This window comes from Cavia porcellus, unplaced genomic scaffold (genome assembly GCF_034190915.1).
Source record: "Cavia porcellus strain 051 isolate PalLab524CR breed Dunkin Hartley unplaced genomic scaffold, mCavPor4.1 scaffold_17, whole genome shotgun sequence".
Taxonomy (NCBI): Eukaryota; Metazoa; Chordata; class Mammalia; order Rodentia; family Caviidae; genus Cavia; species Cavia porcellus.
Window position 1 is genome coordinate 14,854,879 of NW_026947500.1, and position 22,358 is coordinate 14,877,236.

General features: G+C 38.2%; 1 protein-coding gene across 1 annotated transcript in view; it reads left to right on the plus strand.

The window, feature by feature from the left end:
• The window catches only part of Sptlc1 (serine palmitoyltransferase long chain base subunit 1), a 73,640-nt gene that overhangs the window by 35,596 nt on the left and 15,686 nt on the right, over positions 1-22,358 (plus strand). The window contains exons 6-12 of the mRNA XM_003467525.5: positions 5,395-5,527; positions 9,293-9,422; positions 12,903-12,992; positions 16,934-17,041; positions 18,696-18,791; positions 19,899-19,995; positions 21,228-21,282. Of these exons, the coding sequence (XP_003467573.1) occupies positions 5,395-5,527; positions 9,293-9,422; positions 12,903-12,992; positions 16,934-17,041; positions 18,696-18,791; positions 19,899-19,995; positions 21,228-21,282 (709 nt within the window). The remainder of the gene's footprint in view (positions 1-5,394; positions 5,528-9,292; positions 9,423-12,902; positions 12,993-16,933; positions 17,042-18,695; positions 18,792-19,898; positions 19,996-21,227; positions 21,283-22,358) is intronic.

Here is a 22,358-nt window from a genome sequence, read left to right on the forward strand (position 1 = left end):
AAAAAAAAAAAAGATCAGTATTTTATTCTGTAAGGCAGAAAGTTTGCTTTTAATTTTGTCTTGTTTACCTTGAAATAATCACATTCAGTCTCTTTCTGCAAAGCCTGTTCCTTTTTAGCTGTTTTCTCACCTTTTCTGGTAATGAGCATAAGTCATTTGTGATAAAGTCAACTTTTTTATTGAAATACTTTTTCTTGCTGCTATTTTATAGTAACATAAGTTCAGTGGTCAACAGCTGAGTTAAAATTTTCTAGTTTTTTTAGGCGATGTACTCTTCTTCCTGGAGGCCTAGAACTAAACAAGTTCTCAAAATAGTGATCAATGCATGATGTCTGTATTTATAAATCCCATTAATATTGTAATTAATACGTTAATAATTAAAACTGAATAAAGAGTAACCTTTTTTTAAAAAAAAAGAAGGGAGGGAACTAGAATGTCTTTCTACCTACATTTGCAGGGATGTGTTTCAGAACTGAGTGAATGGTTTTGCCAAGTTTCAGTGCCTTCTCTCTAAAGCCTGGTCCAGTCTTTGTGCCTCTAGATAATGTTCCTGGTAAACTTGTTTTTGTTTCAATATTTGTTTTATTTTTCACCCCTTTAATCCCTCGTTGCTATGGTTTTTCCTAGTGTCAAGGAATCTGTTTAGCATGTGTAGTGTCTACATGGCTCTTTGGTCTTACACTAAATCAAAAGCTAGTTATGTGACAGGATTGCATGGTGAAAGGTGATGCACTGAGTTCCTTTACGGAGCCATTAGTAAACAGTTGTCCCTATGGGTGATTTTTTTTTTTTAAACCATCTGCTTTTGTTTTAGAACCGTCGGCCAAACCATAAATGCATGTTTTAGTAGGAAAAATATTTGGTCATAAAACTTTTAAATCTGCTGCTTCTTTTCTTCAGCAGGTCATGTGGTCACAGTTTCTCAGGTGTGGGATGGGAACAGTATGTGCTTGTACAACTTAAAAACATTTTGGTCTGAATCATATAATACCCCACATGTGAAAATATTCTGAATATTACATTTGTGTTGCAAATGCATAAGTGCTGTTATTTTTACTTCTAGGAAAAATTACCCATGTCTCGAAGGGTTTTTTTTTTTTAAAGAACAGTTTGTATACAAAAATAAGAAATTTAAAAGACAATATGGTAGGTTTATTGTTTCTAAACTATTATAAAATTGACTGTTTTATGGCCTTTCCTCCCAAAAAGAACCAAGAAAGCTAAAATCTTTCCTCATTATAAATGATAAGCTTGTTGTGTCCAGGGGATGGGTACCCGCTGCACCACTGTCCAAGGGCCTGCTGGGATTGTAAATTCAGCCCCAATAAAAAATTAGAGGGACAAAGTTTAATGAAAGGAAGACACTTTGTAAAAAAGAAAAGGAAAGAGGGGAAGGAGGGAGTCAGAGACTGTTTAGTTACTTTTGTCATTGCTTAGACAAAATCCTAGCACACAAAGTTAAAGGGGGAAATACTTATTTGGCTTACAGTTTATAGAGGTTTCAATATGTAGGTGGCTGGCTCCCAGGCAGGGTGGCATGGCAGAAGAGCATTGCAAAGTAGCAAAGAAGCAAAGCAGCAAGCTACAAGTGACCAGCAGTGACCTTATCTAGTATACCCACCCTTAAGATAGACATTTCCATTCCAGAGCATACAAAGAGAAAAGGAAGGAATGGGACCAAAGCAAGACCAAAATCCAGCAATAAATCAAAATAAAACATTGAATCCTGTAGTTCCATGTCCAGCTTCCCTGGCAATCTGTAATAAGTTGTGAACTCCAAAGGGTTTGTGTGACTCTGCTGTCTGCCACTTCTGATAGTGGTAACTCCCATGGCTTTTCTCTTGGGCCAGTTCTGCTCCTCTCTTGCAGCTTTCTTCGGATGATCCATGTTCCTGGCCTCTCCCCAAATTTTGGGGATCTCCACTGTACCTTTGGCTTCACACTCACAGCTTTACACACTGCCTTCTTAAGGAAACACTGCCTGATCTCCCAGACCTTCTTATAAAGTCTGGGTAGAAGCCTTCCTGAGTCCACAACTCTTAGATTCTGCGTGCTCCTAAAACCAGTGCTGTATAGATGATGCCAAGGTCTGCCACCAGATGGAGGAGTAGCCGAGCTTCCCTCTTTTGGTTGTAGGGATTACATGCCTATGAACCAAATCCAAAGGAACAACTTCCTAGGCTTCCACAGTTCTGGAACATGATGCTCTGGGGTGCTCTTCTCAAAGCAGTCTTTGACTTTTGCAATTTTGATGACGCAAAGGGTGGAGTTCTGCCTATTAATGTGATATCCTTAGGCTATCTTTCCTATTGTCTTTTCTGAAATTTGGCTTTTTCTTGCTAGTTTTCTCTTCTGTTCCATCTTTGCAGGATGCAACTTTACTGGAACTTACTTTCTGGCAAAACTCACATTTTAAATCACTCTGCTGGGCTCTTTGCTCTTGACTGTCAACATAGAAGCAGTTAATAACTCCCCAACAGTATCCAACCACCACCACATCATTCGATTGTTTTGAAACTTCTCCAAGATTAATCAGTCTACAGACCTTAACCTCAGTCTCAGGCAAAGTCTCTGGACATGGAGCAAAATGCAGCCAAACTTTCTGCCAGGGCATAACACATCACCTGGAGTCTAAAATCCAGTGGAGTCCTTCCCAGCAGGAACCTGAGCCTGATCTTTACCAGCTGTAGTTCTATAAGCCTTCTGGTCTTCTGAGCTCTGACCAGAATCTCCTATCAAGTGCAATTTAAGGCATCTCAGGGCTGCTTCTTTAGCCAGTTTCCCAAACTTCCTACCAGCCAGCTTTAAAGGATCTTGAACAATGATATAGCAGCAATGATGCTGCTTCTCTGGTGTCAAATTCTATCTTAGTTACTTTTCTTGTTGCTGAGACAAAATACCTTAGTGGCTAGACCTCTTTTCTCCATTTCTGACAGAGCCAGGTGGGTAAGCAACTCTGACAAGAGTTCCAGGAGAACTTTTGAGTCTGCAGAGGTTTTCTGAGGTATCTCTGCCACTGTGATTTGAAAATGAGTTTTATTCCCTGCATAGTGACAGTACCAGTTGCTGAAGTGAATCTATACACAGAAGATATAAGATAATTTTCCTCCCTGCTGCTTCCTCTCTCTTGTATTGAAAATTTCTTCATTGTACAAAGTGGCTGTAAGAGAACCAAGTTCTGAAGTTCCTTATAGTTACATATCACAGAACCTGCTGTACAAAGCTGCTCCACCAAAACCTGATGTCTTCAGACAGAAGGAGGGATGAGGATTCTGAAACTTTTGAGATAAGAATCAGTAATCTCTACACAATAAATCAGAATCAGTATGTCACTGATTTATTGTGTAGATTTTTCTTGCCACTTTATGGCAATTTATATTCACGGGGATGAGAGGAATATTATTAACATAACCTACTCACTCTGGACCCTAAAATACAGCCATATTCACTTTATAGCCTCATTATTCATCAGTAGAAAGTCATTTTGAGATAAGAAGCCTACAGAGTGATTTAAAATCCATCGTACCTTCAGTGAAAATAGTGTCTATGTTATGGCATGCTTCCCTTTTTGAAAGGAAGATCTCAGATGAGAGCAGTTTGGCATGGCCGGTTGTCCATCTGCTGAATGGCTTGTGAGTGTGGTAGACACTCCCACATCGATGCAGTGTGGTAGTACTTTGACGGAAGTTCCATACCCAGGATTCAGTGGGGTGTGAAAGGTGACTGGATTTGTGTCAGATTAACCTGTATCTTGTTGGCTTTCCACTTTCTGGCAAGAGTTTGCCTGAAAGCTTTCATTGATAACATCTTCCTTTCCTAAATGCGAGCAGTCCAGTGGCTTGGCTTTGCATATTGTGAATGTCAGTTTCAACACTGAAGTGCATTCTAAACTTGCTGGTATAAAATCCCACACTTACTTAATGTTGACATAATGTAAAGTGTCCAGTCTGTAGAATGACTGTTACCAATTGGTAATGGAAATTAAATGATGCTTCATATGCTGCTTTTATGTTTATGGGCTATTTTGTAGAATTGCAATTAGTAAATTGGAAGAAACAGTGCAATATATTTTACTACTTGTATTAGTCAGCTATTTTTGTTGCTGAGACACTTTTCACAACATCCATAACTTAAAGGAAGAGAGATTTAATTTGATTCATGGTTTCTTGGGTTCAGTCCATAATCAGCTGGCTCCAAGGCAGAAATGTTAGGGTGGAAGGGTGTGGCCATCACATACACTTGAGTTCCCTCCAGGAGGCACAACACTACTCTCTCTTCTACTGTCTCAGAATCTGCTTTCATGACTTTTGCTCCTCTCCTTTCTCCCTCAGAACTCTTGAACTGGCAAAACCTGGCTTCTTTCTGTGTGGGAAGTGTCCCTTGCAGAGAGCACAGTGTACTCTGTGCTCCAGCCTTCCAGTCCTGGGTCCTACTGTAGTTAAAAGAGCTAATGAGATGTTTAAAAGTCTATTTCTATCCTCCCTAATGTCTCATTTTAACACATTCATGATGGAGCCAGAAATCATATGTGTCACTACCCAGCAGCTTGAACTATTGGTGGCACATGTGTGACTAACCCATTGGGTGGCTCTTTGTTAATTTTATTAGTAGAAATAACTAATAAAAGTGATTAGATTCATTTGTATCACCACTAGTAAAAGCTGCCTCATACCACAGTCATGTGTCTACCACTGGTGGCTCAAGCCTGTAGAATAAGTTAAACTACTTTTAAGTTTTAAGATTCAAAGCGAGTAGTGGTCTGTTCACTCTAAGCATTGCTTGTCCTTCCATCCCAAAGCATAGACTCTTCTGGGTTATCCTAGGAGGGAAAAGACTCTAAGGAACCATAATTTAAGAGGGAGGTAAAAACATGTAATTTATAATTATAACTTATCACCATTATTACATAAAGGTCCTTAAGCTGAATTAGTATGCTCATAAGACATTCATACAGAAGCCCTATCCTACACAGGATGTCAGTTATCACAACTAAGAGCCAGTGTGGGAACAGGTCACTGTCAAGCTGTTTAAAATGCAAAAAGCTGTTGCTTTGTTGATATGTGGGGCACTGGTAAAGCTCCAGCATTTTCAGTCAAGGGAATTTAAAATAAATGAAAGCAGTGGGTGAGGAGAGTTTACATAAGTATAAGCACCAAACTGACAGACCAGTAGCAGATTTCAGATTTCAGTTCATCTGGTTCCAAAGAGCTTCTGATTCAGAATTATTTTAATACTGTAGGTGTTTTATAGTTTATTATTTTAAAACAATTACATTTTAGCTATCAGGTTAAAGTGTTAATAATTAAACTATCACATTCCTTTCCTTTTTTTTTTAGTCATACAAAAAGAAGAATTATAGGATGATTTAACTGTTTGACATTTTTGTTGAAATAGATGTTCATTTGGATTTGGAAGAGCGCTTGGCGAAATTTATGAAGACTGAAGAAGCCATTATATACTCATATGGCTTTTCCACCATAGCCAGTGCAATTCCTGCTTACTCTAAAAGAGGGGACATCATATTTGTGTAAGTAACCTTTATCACCTATTATATGCCTAAAATAATACGAATTCTTCAGTTTATTATTAACAAAATGTTTGATCATTGCAGCCAAAGTCAAATGTGAGGAAACTTAAAGATATCTGTAATTGCTTATCTGCAGCTATGTTTTTATTTACTGATGTCCACATGAGGCCTGCCGTCTTCTTACACTGTTCAACACTGACCACGTGTCCGTATGATTCAGTGATCATAATCTCTGATTACTTACCCTGCTTCATAAAGTCTTTCACTTCTCATAAGCCACCTACTCCAAACTTTAACTCTCTGCTGATCGTACTTCATAGTTTACTAAGAACATAGTAGCTGTGAATTGGGAATATTCTTGACTAGCCACAGGTAAATCTACAAATGTGGGTGCCTGTATCCTGGATGCAAGGTACTGCAGCTTTCTGTGAAAGTGGCAGGCCAGTGAGGAGCCATGCACGCATTAGTGTGGTCCTGGCATCCAGTTATACCAGTCAGAATATCTGCTGCTCCAGCCCAAGCCTCTGGCATCTTGAGTTAGCTATTAAGTGTGACTTTTTCCTTTTAGGCCCCAAGTTTACTTTATATTTTTTCCTTTTCTAATACTATAGCCAGAATAATCTTTTTTTAAAATGTGAATCTGATTGTCACATCCCACTTAATAAATACAGGATTTTGCATTATCTGCAGTGAAGACTTAAGACCTCATCATGAATTCTGAACTGCCTTTTTAGTCTCTTTTTGAAGTACTCGCCCGTTTGTGGGCAACATGTTGCCTCACTAGCTTTGTACACTAGTTTGCTCTCATCTCAGAGACTTTGAGCATGCCAACCCCTTGGCATAGAACACTGCTCCTCCTCTCATCTCCTGCTTTGCACTAATCCCACACATGCGTCACCTCTACAGGGACGCCTTCCCAGCCTCTGAGCAGTTGAAGGTCCTTGCCACATGGGAAGAAAATCTTAAAACTCAGGCAATTTAGCATCCTAGGAAACGCTTGCTCACATAGAGCACTCTGACTGCCTGTCAAGGTTCTTTTGCCTAAGAGACACAGACACACACATACACCTATCCTGTTTATTCGCTTCAGATTCACTTTACTTTTTTCTTTTTGTAGCACTTATAACAGTTTACATCCCTGTGCTTATGGACTTCTGTTTCTTGCCACAGTCCTATGTGCATAAGTCAGCATTTATCATTTGGTTATGTTTGTTAAATACTAGTGTGGTGAATAAAAGAATGGAAGCTAGCCAGGCGTGGTGTTACACGCATGTAATCCCAGCATTTAGAAGGCTGAAACAGGGATCATTGTGAGTTTGAGAGCAGCCTGGACTACAAAGTGAGTTCAGAGCCAGCCTGCGCTGCCTAATGAGATCATGTCTCAAAAAGACGAAAACAAAAAAACAAAGAATGGAGGCTGGAGTTACTCCATTGGCCTTCGTCTCTGTCCAGTAATAACTCAGGAAATGAGCAAAATAGTTTTTTGTGGGGTAGGGGATTGTTACTGGTTTTTTTGCTTATTTGTTTGTTTTGCCAGCATGTAATACACATGGTTTCTAATCCAGTTCCCAGTGAAGTCCTTGTTCCTAACTGAAACCTCCTGAACCTGGCCTTTATTATCTACATTTCTGTCAACATTCCAGTCTTCTCTGCTCTAACGAAAATCACTCATCTTGCTCTGCTGTAGCCTACATCTCTAAACCTTTCTGAATTTCTCCCACAATCCAGTTCTAACAGCTTCTGAACCACATGTGCAGGTATAGTTATAGCGATGAACCCATCCTCAGTACCAGTTTTCTGTGTTAGCTTTCCTATCCTTGAGATACAGTAACATGTTTAAAAAAAGAGGCTTAATTTGGCTGAGTTTGTGAGGATTTAGTCCATGATCAGCTGGCTACAGGGCAGAAAAATCATGGTAGTAGGAATAGGTAGCAGGGCAAAGATACTCAGTTTATCTTAGTTCATAGAGCTGGAAAGCAGAGCTGGGGCAACATCATAGGGGAAGGAAAGAAGTGACCAGATATCATACCCAAGATCGTACCTCCATGACCCACCCAGACATACCTAGAAGTGTGCTTTACTGATCCACTTGGCAGCTTCCAAGCCAATAAGCTTCACACAATTAAGTATAACACTTTCAGATTATACATGTGAGTGAGCTGGTATAGTATTTGTCTTTCTTTGCTGGCTCATTTTACTTGACATAGTGATCTCCATAATTCTGATTTCCTTTTGCGATAGTGACCCCTTTATCATTGTATAATGACCTTTCTTGTCTCCTTTTACCTCCTTTGATTTGAATGAAGTGCTTGTTCATCACTAGATCTAAGAAGTATGGCTATACCTACTTTCTTTTAGATTCCTTTGACATGGAATTTCGTATTTCATCCCTTCGCTTTTAGTCTGTATGTGTAATTAGAGGTAAAGTAAGTTTTTGTAAGCATAATATAGTTGCATCTTTAATATATATTGTTGCTGTTTTTTAATTGGAAAATTTAATCCATGTATATTCATGGTAATTATCAGTAGATGAGATTTAATTGTGGCCATTTTGCAACTCATTTTCTAGGTTTGGTTTGATTTTATTTTTGTAGTTCCTTTCCTTTTTCTCACTCTCTTACAGTCTTTCTTTATAGTTAAATGGTTTACTCTACTACTGTGTTTTGATTACTTGCCTGTGCTTTGGGTTTGTCTACTGTAGATTTTGTTTTGCAGTTACCATACAGCTTGTAAAATCATCTTTTGTTTATAAAAAGCTATTTTTAAATAACAGCAACTTAAAACATAATTATAAAACTGAGAAAATATACAAATAAGAAAACTACAGTTTCACTGTTCCTGACATTTAAAATGTTTCATAGCAAAGTCCACGTTTGCTAAGTCTGCTGGTCTGTGTCCCTGTTTGTGTACTACAGGGCAATCCAAGCCTAAGTTTGTACCAAATCGTAGTGAGTGTGTTGTTCAGAACAAACCAAGAGAGGTACCAGAAAGGGCAGTCCATCTCTACAGGTCTCTATCCTCAGCCAGACTGGATCCACACACTATCTATAGTCACGCCAGGGTTTTCCAGTCCCAGGACCCTGCTCACCTCTGTTCACAACCAAGGAGGAGCTTATTCTTTCCTGCTAAGAAAGGACAGTCTTAGTTTTCCCCTAGGCCTCCTCTGACACCACCCAACTAGAGATGAGGAAGGCACCCCATTATGGCCTGTGGACAGGTAGAAGTTTGTGCTTCTCTCGTGGTCTCCACCAAACACCAGTGTTGGGGAAGTGGGTCTACTTATTTCCAGCTAGCTTTGTAAAAGTTCCAGCTCACTATAGTTGCTTTTTCTGACACCTGTCTGGAAAGAGTGCAGGTTGCCTTGGGTCTTATATTAAGCACCTCATGTGGTGGAGTGTAGGATCTGCTCTTGACCTCTGCTATTGCTGGTAAGTTTCAGACCAGTGTTTGCTATGGTGGTTGACCATGGTTGAGTGGTCTTAGAGTAAGTATGTGAGTAAACTGATAAGTCATCCATAGAATGATGCATCCTGATTTCAGAGAGGTTTCTGGCAAGAGGATGCTTCTTGGATTAGATTAAATACAGTCATGTGAAAAGGAACAGCAAAGTGAAGAGCAAACAGGATGCATAAACGTGCAAATATGTTTTGTTTGCTGTGCTCCGTTTAACAATTAGAGATTGGTCAGCTTACAAAAGTAACATTCCTTTTCTGAGAACGTTGACAAGGCTCTTTAACCTGTTTGATGTACCTTTTTCCCTTGCAGAGATAGAGCAGCCTGCTTTGCTATTCAGAAAGGATTACAGGCCTCACGTAGTGAAATTAAGTTATTTAATCATAATGATATGGCTGACCTGGAACAACTACTAAAAGAACAAGAAATTGAAGATCAAAAGGTAAGATTCTTTTGAAGGAAATAATAGAGCTCTTTTGTACTTTCTAAATAAAATTATACACAAAATAGTAATTTGTCATTGAGAACTTGTCCACAGATCACATTTGGGTATTAAGTAAGGATGTATTCCTGTTAGAGAGCCAAGTCTGATTGTAATTGCCTTCTTGTTGACATCATTACCTATGTTAGGTTTCAGGAGAGGATTCCAGCCAGCATCTAAGGGGATTGTGGGCAGAGACAAATAGGACACACTTGGTGAATAGGAAGATACATGCTCACCTTTACAAAATAGTTCCCAAACTCTAAGTGTTTTAACAGGCGATATCTAGTGAATTCATTTCATTGTAAATCAGGTAACAGTTACATGGAGGAGAGAACAGGAGAGGATCTTAATCTGTTAATTTATGAGCAAAGTGAGGTCCCATCTCCCTCACCAGGCCTCACCTGGACCTCTAACAACCACTGATTGTAGGAAACAAACAAATACCTTGAACAAGATCTCCTGTCTTGCAGCCACTTTCAGTTGTTAATAACTGCTTGGAGTTAATGAACTCCAAGACTTTGGAGCCTCTGGTGGTGGCAATGGTGGTGTTGGGTGGGTTGCAGCTCCTTTGTTCTGATTAGAGAATGGCTCTAAGGAAGTGCTTTCAAAGCATCACCATTAGGATTAACATTTGTTTCCCTGACAGGATGGGTAGAGAAGGTAGTTTGATCTGCTGCTCTGCAGCCGGACTCCGTGACACATGAACTGCCCCAGAGCTGGTCACCATGTTTTTTGTCTAGAATACCTGTTTCATCAGCACTCTGCTGATGCATCTCCTTTACAGCTAGAATGACCTATAAAAGTGCTCATCACATTCCTTAACTTTATGTTAATTTCCATTTTCTCAAGTGTTTGCATTATTCATTCAGGATTCTGTCATCTTTGTTTAGGAGTCAACTAAGAGCAGTACTTAATGGATTCACACATTCTCATGATGAGTATACATGAACTCACCATTTCATGCTCCATCTGTTGTAGCCAATGTTTTGTATTTATACAGTTTAGAAAAGTCTGCAGGGAAAAATTCTTATACTGAATCCATTCTACTAAAAACAGGTTTCCTTCTTGTGATTCACTAGTAGAACTTGGCAACTTAGCCTGGGAGTGGGTGGCTGTGGAGAGCGTGCCCACAGACCAGCTGCTGCAGGCAGCTGTGCATGGTTGAGGTTGTGCAGATTGGATAGCATCACATTCAAGTTTTGTGTATGTTTTATAAGATTTATAATCTATGAAACATTTTTATGGATACCAACAAGAAATAAATATCTTGAAATTTTACTTTCCTGCTTCATTCAAGTAGACTTTCTAAATAACTTTACATTTTGTCTTTTAGAAATAATCCCTTTATGGTTTCATCTGTTAACTCTTAATGTTTTCTACTTGGACACTTACCTCTTCGCTTTGAAAGAAAATTACAGTACTTTTATCTAGTTTTATATTGTGAGAGAACTATGCATAACTATATACAAGAGACAAAGAGCTTTGCTTTCCTAATAAATAAGGAAGTTAGACCAAAAAGTTTTCCATCAAATTAGGACACATTTTTAGTAGTACTAATCATTGTCAACACAGGTGTGCTATGGCAAAGGATATTCCTGTTACACTGGGAAGAGTTTAAATGATCATGTTTTTAGGATAAAATGGACATATATATGCTAGGAATCTTACGATACCCCTTTTGATTTATGCTTAAGGTATTGTCATTAGAAAAGAATTAGAAATGTTGAAGAATAGAAAGGTTGAAGAATATTCACAAAGAGAGAAACTACCCAAAGCCAGCATTAGAGGAATAAAAAATTTTTAGTATGCCCATAAGATACAATGTGTCCATTAATACCATGTTTTAAATTACTTCTGCTTGCCATGCATGCGGGCACACACCTGTAATCCTAGTACCTGGGAGGCTGAAGCAATAAGGATCACTGTGAGTTTGAGGCCAGCTGTGGCTACATGGTAAACTCAGGGCAGCCTGAACTACACAGTGAGACCCTGTCTCAAAAAGCAGGAAAAAAATTACTTGTGCTTCACTAATTAATGTAGAAATGTTCACATAATATTTTTTAAATCAACTTGTAAAATTATTACAGTAAGATATTGATTTGATATCTGTTTATACATATATATGTGTAAGAAAGACAAAATTATCACTACATGATATAACTGGACAATTTTTTAAATTCTTTTTTGTACTTTTCTGCTTCCTGAGACCCCTTCCTATAATTAATATTTTAAAATCCTAAGAAAATATTTTGGCTAGGGCATGGCTCAATGGTAGATTATTTACCTAGCTTGCATAACGCCCTAGGATCTATCCTAGCTCTGCAGAGAAGAAAAATAAGATAAACTAAGAAAATGCTTCACTTTTTAAAAGGTAGGGAAGTGCAGGCTTTGCCCTTGAGGATTTGAATGTGGCTTCTGTTTATTAATGACTCCATAGAGCCATGCTGCTGACTTGGGAGCTTTTGGTTTTGAGCTAACAGAGAATGTGAGTAGAGTAAACAAGCTTACTGATGTACACTCCATACACTTCAACAAATGCGCCTTGTTTGTGTTACATTGGAGGGTCCTAAAATATCCAGTTAAGCATTGCTCTCATGTGTGAGTTTCTGATTGTCTGTTGGAGCAGAAGTTTAGGGGAAGGAAGCCTTAAAGCAGGAAGGTAGTGATGAATTGTCCATAGACTTCAGTATTTTCTCACATGTAGCATCTATAGATCCTTGTGAGACAATTATCAGTGATCTGCTGTGAATATGGCCCTTTACCCCCCACCATGGCTATCACTGGGCAAAGTGATTGAGTTTTACCTAATAGCTCAGTAGGGAATAAGGAAGGAAAAAGAGTTTGACTGTATTTTAGTATGTGAGGGAGATCAGCATTTCCTGTTTTGTAACTTTTGATTATGGAAAATTGCTAGTACATACCAGGGAAAAACAGTAAGATGCAGCCCATATACACTTCCCACAGCATTGTTATCAGCATCCTACCAGACTCATACATCTGCAACCCCTCCCTGCTTCTCAACCCATCTCCATGATGATGATGACAACAATGGTGTTCTTCATTAAAGTTCTTTTTCTTTTAGGAAATATATGTAGACATTGAAATACGCTAATCTTAGCCGTACAATTTTAACCAGTGTAACCCAGAAATTAGTGCTTTATCATGATATGAAGTGTTCCCATCTATCCAGAGTTCTGTCTGATACAGTCTCACTCTTTCTAGGTTTGGAAAGTTTGTCTGTGCTTTCATATCATCTGAGCACCTGGCTTAGGTAATGCTGTGAACTGGAAAGTATGTCACTGTTCATCTCAGGATAATGTTGAGCTTTAAACTTTTTCAGACCTGTTTTTCATGACTATTGTGAAATGTAGGCATATATAATAGGTTTCATATTTGCAGTTACTGAAATATAAGATGTTGGATTCTTTTCTTTTAAAGAATCCTCGCAAGGCTCGTGTGACTCGACGGTTCATCATAGTAGAAGGATTGTATATGAATACCGGAAGTATTTGTCCTCTTCCAGAGTTGGTAAGCAACCATATTTAGTCATCATTCTAGTGTTTGGGCTCTTGGGCAGATAGACCTTTTACTTACTCACTTATTTATGGCCACAGTTAATGTGAGTATAAAACACACCTACTGTAAGTGCAGTTTGTTAAGTTTAACAGATCAGTAGCATCACAATCAGGACACCAAACACTGCTGTTACTCCAGATGATTCCTTCTTGCCTCTCTGTAGTTAACATACATCCCTGGCCCCAAGTAATGACCAATATCCTTTCTGTTCCCAAAGATTAGTTTCATCTTTGTAGAGTTTCACTTAAATGAAAGCAGATGTATTCCGTAAAAATCAGCGGTTTTACAGTGAAGCAGTGTACTGTTTTTAGAATCCATACTTTCCTCATCACTGTGAAATTCACATAGCATAGAATTAAGCATTCTGAAATGTGCAGGTCAGTGCCGTTGAGTATGTTTGCCATGTTATGCCTCTATAGAGTCTGCTAGTTTTACACTTTGCATATTCCTCTCCCATTAACTCCTGGCATCCACCAGTCTGCTTTCTATCTCTGTGGATATACCTAATCTTGATATTTCCTGTAAATGACATCACACAACATGAAACATTTTGAGTATGGCGTCATTCACTGGCATAATGCTTTCGGGGTTCATCTACATTTTACTGTGTATCTGGACTTCATTTCTTTTTAATGCTAAGATTCCATGGTATGCATATATTACATTATATTTGTTCATCTGCACATGGTATTTGGTGGTTTTTGTCTTTTGGCTATTGCAAATAATGCTCTTTGAACATGTATGTTTTTTACATATACCTAATACTGTAACTGCTGAGTCATATGGTAACCAAGCTTCCATCATATTGGTTTTGTTGTTGTTGTTGTTTTGTACCAAGGATCGAACTTGGACTGATGCTTGCCAGGCAGGCACTTAAACCACTGCACTAAATCCCCAGCTCTCATACTGTTTTTCATACCAACTGCACTATTTCATATTCCCATCAGCAGTGTAACAGTCCACTTTTTCCACCTTTCCTAACACTGAAAAGCTTTGATTTTGCAGTTTCAGATGGCTTTGCTAACACCAAATACAGCTGTATTTTTTTGAATATCCTGTCAGGTTAAGTTTCCTCCAGTTCCTAATTCTTTGGGTGTGAGAAGTTGTTAGAGTTTGTCAAATGCTTTTCCTTTGGCAGTGGAGAGAAGTGATTTTTTTCAGTTCATTTTCTCTGTTGAGCAACACTTAAATTTGGCCATTAAGATTGGAATCTAGGAATCCATTAATTGAATAAAGATTCAATATAAGGTCTTCATCTGTTATTTTTAACATTTTTCATTATTTGTGCTGTAGATGTAACTCAGCGGTAGAGTGTTGGTCTAGCACACACAAGGCCCTGCATTCAAAGCCTAACATTGGGAAAAAAAAGTATTTTTCTGTTCCTAAAGAAATCCAGATACATCCTAAATATTATTATAAGACACTTTTTTTCTATTTTCGTTACTGTAAAGACTGTAGGAAAATGTAAGGGAGATGGGGACCAAACTATCTTAGAACTGTGTTACAAGGCTGTAGTTATAAAGCATTGCAGATAGACATACATGATGAGGCAAAAAAATCTACTTAAATATATGTCACTGTTGTTTACGGGTTATTTGATGCAAGTTAACATTTGACTCTAGGATTCCACTGTTGTTTAACTAATTTCTGTTTCTTTGCTAGTATTGTTACTGTTTTCTAAAACACGATTTTTAAAAACCAGGGAAATACCTCATTAAGGAACAGGAAAGAGTCTTGTGGAGACATAATTCTCCCCAAATTAGTTCATTCATTGTTGAAAATCCAGCCAAAAGCCCATTGAGAATACCTCTGCTCATTTAATATTGAATAGCAGGACTAGCCAATAAAAAGTTGTTGGTTAAAAAAACAAATTATCAAGTTAGCATAGTGGTACACACCTGTGATTCCAGCACTCGGAAAGCTGAGTTTCTCTTAAGTTTGAAGCCAACCTGGGATATATATTGAGTTCAAGGCCAGCCTGAACTACAGAGTGAGAGACTGTTGGGAAACACACACACACACACACACACACACACACACACACACACGCAAATTATCAGAAACTTGTGATACAGGCTAGCGAATCATCTTATACTTTCTGTCCATTATTTCTATAGTTTTAGTGGAATAAAGATCTTAGTAATTCAACCTATGATTATTAAAAAGTATAGTTCTTGTATCAAGAAAGAATAGTTGAGTCAGAGGAAGACTTGAGAGTTCTAATGGTTCCCATATCATTTTCATAAAAATTTATTGCCTGACGATTGCTGTATTTCAATTCATTCATGAAACTGTACAAAACATACATGGATCAGTTAATCATGCATTAAGGAAAACATAACTCTACACACATGCATACATCAGTTTCTAATGGATTGTTGGATTTTTTTTAAATTCATAAAATAATTAGGGAAACATAAATATGTGTCTAAAACAATGGGAAATGACTTTATTATAACTTTGTCAACAAGGAGAAAAACAGGCTACCAAACCATCATTGCATGATAGTGAAAATGTTTCCTGCATTTAAAACACTTTAGCCAAGTGCCATGGCACACAACTGTGATCCCAGCGCTCTGGGAAACTGAGGGAGAAGGTCACAAGTTCAAGATCAGCCTGGGCAACTTAGACCCTGTCTCAAAGTTTTCAAAACTGCAAATGTAGCTTAATTCTACCAAAACAAATAAAACTGTGAATCTCAATTAAAATAGAGCCACTGAGAGAGGGCTAGATAGCTGCCTTCCCCAGGCATTTCCTGGGGTTTTGGGCATTAGTTGGGATTTAATCCAGGGCCTTGGCACCAATCTACATCCCTAACCTTTTTTATTTTTTATTTGGAGATAGATCTGGCTAAATTGCATAAGCTAGATTTGGACTCCACAACTTTTTCTACCAGCCTCACCCTACCAGAGTTCTGGAACTTAGGTATGCACCATTATGTCCAGTTTCCCAGGAGTTTTTATGTGTAGTCAGATCAATGTTCAACAGATACACTACAAGTCTGTACATATGAAAGTTTCAACATTGTCTTTTTTATTTGATTGATTGATTTTTTGTTTTGTTTTGTTTTGTTTTGTTTTTGAGACGGGGTCTCACTATCAAGTTCAGGCAAGCCTTGAGCTTATATGATAACCCAGTTTGGGTTTGAATTTTCAATGATCCTCCTGCTTCAGCCTTCTGAGTGCTGGGATTAACATTTCCTTTTCTTAAAAAATGACTTTGTATACTGTTACCAAGTTAAACTGAATCATGTTAGAAACCTGAAGTATGGTTGATCCTCACACTCAACATACTTTGTAAAGTTATCCTAGAACCAAGATAGGCAATCCTGAAATAGTGCTACTGGGGCAATTTCTGGTTTGGGTTTCTGTGGGCCTCTGGTCATATTTCTGTCAGCTAGTCAGTACATAACTTACTTTTTGGGTGATTCTGTTTAAAGATACTTTTTTCAGTACATACTGCTGATTCGTTCATACCAAACTTCTCCCCAAATGGAACTTCTTCAGTGTTTGTTCCTGAGGCATGGGTATCCTTTCACTAAGAAGCCCAGACAGCATTTCATCTGGGGCCATCTTAAGCAGCCAAGTTGCCAACAAAAAGCACAAAACTGTGAAAAACATGGCAATTTTATTCCATGAAAGGACCCTGGAAATGTGTGTGTCAGGAACTCAGCCCTGCACCACCACCGCTTGCACCAGGTCTGCTAACATTCTGTAGAGACAGAAGGTGGTTGACTGTAGGTTACGAATAAATTTTAGCAGGTAACTAAACTCACAGATAAAGAATTCAGGGTCAATTATATAAACTTTTTCAGGTTTAATTTTTTTCTTTAAATACATTCTATATACTGTTAATCATCAGGGTTTTAAAGTTGTGTTTTATTTCATACCTAGGTTAAGTTAAAATACAAATACAAGGCAAGAATCTTTCTGGAGGAAAGCCTTTCATTTGGAGTTCTTGGGGAGCATGGCCGAGGAGTCACTGAGCACTATGGGATCAATGTAAGTTTTCCTCATTGGAGAAGTATCTGCCCCTGCAGGAGATGTGGTTCTGTTCTGTTGACTGAATTTTCAGGGCCCAGAACAGCACCCTTTGGAGGATCATGACTTTGGTTCAGGTCACCTCACTAAATCCAGCACAGATCTGGCTAACCTGACCAAGGGATCCCGTCTTCCCCATGGAATTTATGTACTGTTTATGTAGGGTGTTTGGTTTTGACTTTTCATGTTTTGTTTTGTTTTTTTTTCTAAAACTAGTTCAATTTTTGCTACTATTTATTATTAAATATTAAAGTCATTTAGAATTAAAATCATTTAGAATTCTTTTAATAGTCTTGTGAAAAGTATTGATAATAGTGAAAGGATTCTTACATTTAAAATTCTATATTCCGTGTAATTTGTATGTGGAGGTAAGAAATAACAGTTAGGCCATGTATTGTGTGTCTGTATATGGGTGCCCAGAAACACATATGCACACCCACACGCACATACACACACACACACACACACCATGTTTGGTGTCAGAAAGTTCACTGACTTGGAGTCAGCAAAACCAAAGTACTCAGACAGTTGGAGTGAATTTGCCTTGTGTCCTTTTGTTGGAGAAAACAGACCGGAAGGGCCCAAGGACTAGTGGATTGCAGTCCTTGAAGCATGGCGCAGAGTAAATTCTGGCAGTCTAGGACATCTTGCCTTACCAACCACCATAGGGCAGTTTCAGAATGCTTTTTCACCAAAATGTGCACATTAAAATCTTTTAGTTACAAAGTGAACTTTAAAATATAAAATGCTCTTCAGTTATCTCCATCCCAGTACCCATACTGTCCTAGAGAAAAATGTAGCACAGAGTAAATGCCACATGCTTTAGCTAGAAGCACAGTTATCTAATTGACATTCAAAAGTTAAATTATTGCAAGCAAATTTAGCAGGACAGTAAAGCCATTTTAAGGCATGAAAATTGTTTAAAAAGGAAAAATATGAACTTTACTACTATGTTTTTCTAAATGCTGTATGAGCATTTGCCACTGAATAATATACATGACGATCTAAGAGAAAGACAGCAGCATGTAGAAACCTTACTCAGGTTCGACCTCAAGTAGATGTTACAGTTTTTCAGACAGGGATATTTGATCTATGGAACGCTTAGAAACACAGCAGAGATGACTCTAATGAACCCTTGTCACGGCCCTCAGAAAGTTTTTGCTGAATGTCTGCTGCGTACCCAGAAAGGTGCTAGGAGTTGGAATAAGATGATGACCAAAGGAGTGCTGAGGGGGTGAGATATAGAACTCAGAAATGTACAGGGCATGTCAGGTTTATCAGTGCCAGTTGGTCAAAAGTTCTGTTTCATGATGTTTGAATTTTTAAGTGAAAGGCAAGTTAAACATAGAAGTTAAAGTATTCAAAAACTGATTTTTTTCTGTCTTAAATACATTTTATGGTATAGGTGAACTAACTCACTGTTTTAGCAACTAAACAATATTACTTTGTACCTCCTGCTGTTTTTTTCTTTGAAATAGCTTTGGATTTCATCCCTCTTTGAATCCAGATGTGACTGGTATTATTTGCATTGAAATTATGTGTTTATGCTTCACATTGTCTTTTTTCCCTCTTTAATGCCAGGAATAATTAGTGCTGCCTCTTACTCTTCCTGCAGATTGATGACATTGATCTTATCAGTGCCAACATGGAGAATTCACTTGCTTCCATTGGCGGTTTCTGTTGTGGCAGATCTTTTGTAATTGACCACCAGGTAGGCCCTTTTCAGAAGCATGCAAAATCCGAAACTGATCCCTCCATTGGTCACCTCAGAATGTCACTTTAAAATAATAAGATTTTGTTATCAATTCATCATACATTTTTACTTAGAAATAGATTTTAAAACTATTCATTAGAGAAATGTAGATTAATACTGTGACTCCAGAAAAAAAGTACCTATTACCAAAAAAATGAAAAAATAACAAATACTGAAGAGGCTGCAGGGGAAAAAGGAATCCTACACTATTAGTGAGAGTACTAAGTAGTACTAAGCTGTACTTTAGTAGTACAGCAACTGTGGAAAGTAGCGTGGAGACTTTTCAAAAAACTAAAGCTAGAAATTCCCTTCAGCCCAGCTGTTTCCCTATTAAGTGTCTTCCCAAAATATTTAGAGACAGCATATTACAGTAATACATGCACACCCGTGTTTATAGTAGCACAATTCAAAATAAGTAAATCTTGGAAGTGGCCTGTATGTCCACCAGCAGATGAGTGCATAAAGAAAATGTGATGTTTATGCACAATACAGCAGTACTCTGCCATAAAGGGGGAAAAAAAACCTGATTGGTAGGAAGATAGATGTATCATGAGACCATCAGACATACAAGCTTAAATTTTGCCTGATTTTTCATATGTGAGAAGTTCTGAGTAGAAATAACAAAAATGAGAGACAGTAGGTAGGAAGAGCTTTCTCAAAGAGTAATGGACTTGAGATGGTAGGAAAGGAAAGGGTGTGGAAAAAAGAAATAGAGATGTGCTACATACCAAAGAAGAAGGGATCAAAAGATAGGTAGAGGGGAAGAGGGGAAAGGGGAAAAAGAAAGGAATTAAGATGTGTTCTGTATGTGTACCAGCTTCCCACAAGCATTATAAACCTGTACTAAACACATATTAATAAAATAAAGAACTCAAAATCTTTAACTTTAGAAATTACCTCCCATACAAGTCTCATTTTTGTTACCTGTGTAACATTTATTCTTGGTTGGATCTTATTCCTCATCGTATATGCACACCCATAGGTGCTGTAGAGATTTGACCTTGAAACAGTTCACCCAGAAAGAGGGAGAATGTACAGTTGATGTTTTTACTTGTTTTTTCTCAGCGACTCTCTGGCCAGGGGTACTGCTTTTCAGCATCTTTACCTCCCCTGTTAGCTGCTGCTGCCATTGAGGCCCTCAACATCATGGAAGAGAATCCAGGTATTACATTTAAACTCAGGTTATGTTAACTGTGTTCTTCACTTACATGTTGGAGGCATTAGCCAAAAGAAATTATTTACCATACAAAACTCTGGCTCTGAATTACAAATTCGTCTTCCCCAATCCAAAAAGCCAAAGTCCAAAGTGCTCCAAAATCTTAAACTTTCTTGGGCATATACACATTTCAGATTTTAGATTTTCAGATTACAGAAGCTCAGCCTTACTGTAAGGTCTGTACAAGTGTATCACATCAAACTCTCAAATCCAAAATGTTCCTGGTCCCCAGCATTTCAGATAACGGGCACTCACCTATGTGTGGCATTGATGGGAACAGTGACAGTGAAGAAACTGCCTTGCCTACCTTGCAGGCAGGGGCCAGAGCTTTGTCCTGTGCTCAGAGTTGGCTGCTTCAGCAGGCAGAGGTGCTCTGACGGGGAGGGACAAGGAGTACTGGCCCTGTAACACTTTTCCTCATGCAAACAGCCAGTTGTTTGATTTTCTGGATAATTACCTAAAGGAGTATGCTTTTTGGTTTGTGTAATTTTGTAAATGTTAGCTTTCCCCTTCAGCCTTTGAGTCATCAACTGATACTAAGCTAAGCCCAGTTTATCAGCACCAACTTAGTGGGCAAAAAGAAAGTCAATGTGGTGTTTGGCTGTGGCATTACTGCCTTAAAAGGGTCACACAAAGGAGGAGGAGCAGATCTTACCTGGTATTCCTGAATCCGTAGCACTGTTACTAATTCAGAGAATCAGAAGAGCTGATGGTGTTCCTGTGCTATACTCAGGTTCTTGCTGTGGGGTAGCCTGGCACCTCTGTCTCCTATTCAAGAGAAATTCCTTTTATTCAAGAAAAATTCAAGCAAAAAGTATCAAAAAAATTACTTTGCTCCAATTGATTTTCTTATTTAAAATAAAAACTAAATAGTAGATATCTACCCTTTCATCCTTAATATCTGTAAAATCTTGGTAAGAATAATGGGCATTATTTTTTTGGAAACCACAATTCTAGATTTTGCTGAAAACAGGGTGGCAAGGTGAGAAGAGGCCAGTGCAGTGCTAAAGATGAAGCCTGGGTCCAGGAGGAGTATGAGTTACTGGCTGGCTGATAGTTTGTATTAAGCTTTGCTGCATTTTAAGTTGATAAACTTGAACTGGGCCACCATAGATATTCTTAGGTTAGTACTGTCAAATGTTCCAAATGTACTATCAAATGTATCCTTTTCCATCCAGACATTTTTGCAGTATTGAAGAAAAAGTGCCAACAGATTCATAAAGCTTTACAAGGGTAAGTGTTAATTTTCAACCAGTAGGAAATGTATCAGTACCACGCTTAACTAAGTGAAAGTTTAAATTTGAAAGGCTTGGATTTTTTTAAATCACCTGGCAGCTAAGAGACCAAATACTCAGTCCACTCAACTTTCCTTTTGTAAAATCAGTGTACCTGTTTGGTAATGGTTTTAAAGAAGCATGCCTTTGTTTTTCTAAAAGTTAACTTACTCATAAAATATTGTTAACAACATAACAGTAACTACCCAACATCTTCCCACAAGAAATTACCAGGGTAAACATTAGAACAGTTCCTCACATCACTACAGGTACAAGGCTATAATTAGATGCCAAGTGATGGGATGGCATGGTTTCCTCACTACTACCTGTGTTACTTTTTAGTAAATTAAGGTTTCAGTTGAGACATGTAAATGGGTGGAATTGAAGTGAATCTCACAAGTGTTTCTTTAAAAAAAATTACAGAGGAGTATTTCTTTAAGATTCTTCTAGAGCCGAAAAAAGATAGAAGTTGGTAATATCTTCAGGCCAATTTCTAGTCTATTAGTAAATAATCTCACATTGCCTTGAAACATTTAGTTTTTGCCTTTAAGATGAAACAGGCCTCTTTAGTGTTGGAAATTCCACCTTCATTGCAAGATAAGGGAAGAAAAGGGTAGTCAGTAAATGGGTAAAGTACAGTTGTTACAGAAGAAGGAAGGATGGAGACAGTTACAGCTCCTAGGTATGTTTACACTGTAGGAACAGAAGTTCTTGCATGATTTAGGGTAGAGGATGGACTTGTATTGGTTTGTGAAATATGAATATGCCAACTCGTTGTACATTCATCACCCTCAGGTGCCCTTTTGAAGTCCAGGCCTGTACCATGCTATTTCTGACACTTTTCTTCTAGAATCTCTAGCCCTGTCTTTTCTCCATCCATCTTTGGCAGACAGCCTCATTTCATTCTGTCACTTGAGAATTCCTGCATTTTTCCTAACAAATCTGCAAAACTATGGAAAGCTGAACCAGCCTTCCCTTTGGTAGCCAAGAAAATTGTGTAGCCATCATTATCAGAAGCTCCTCTTCCTAAGGACT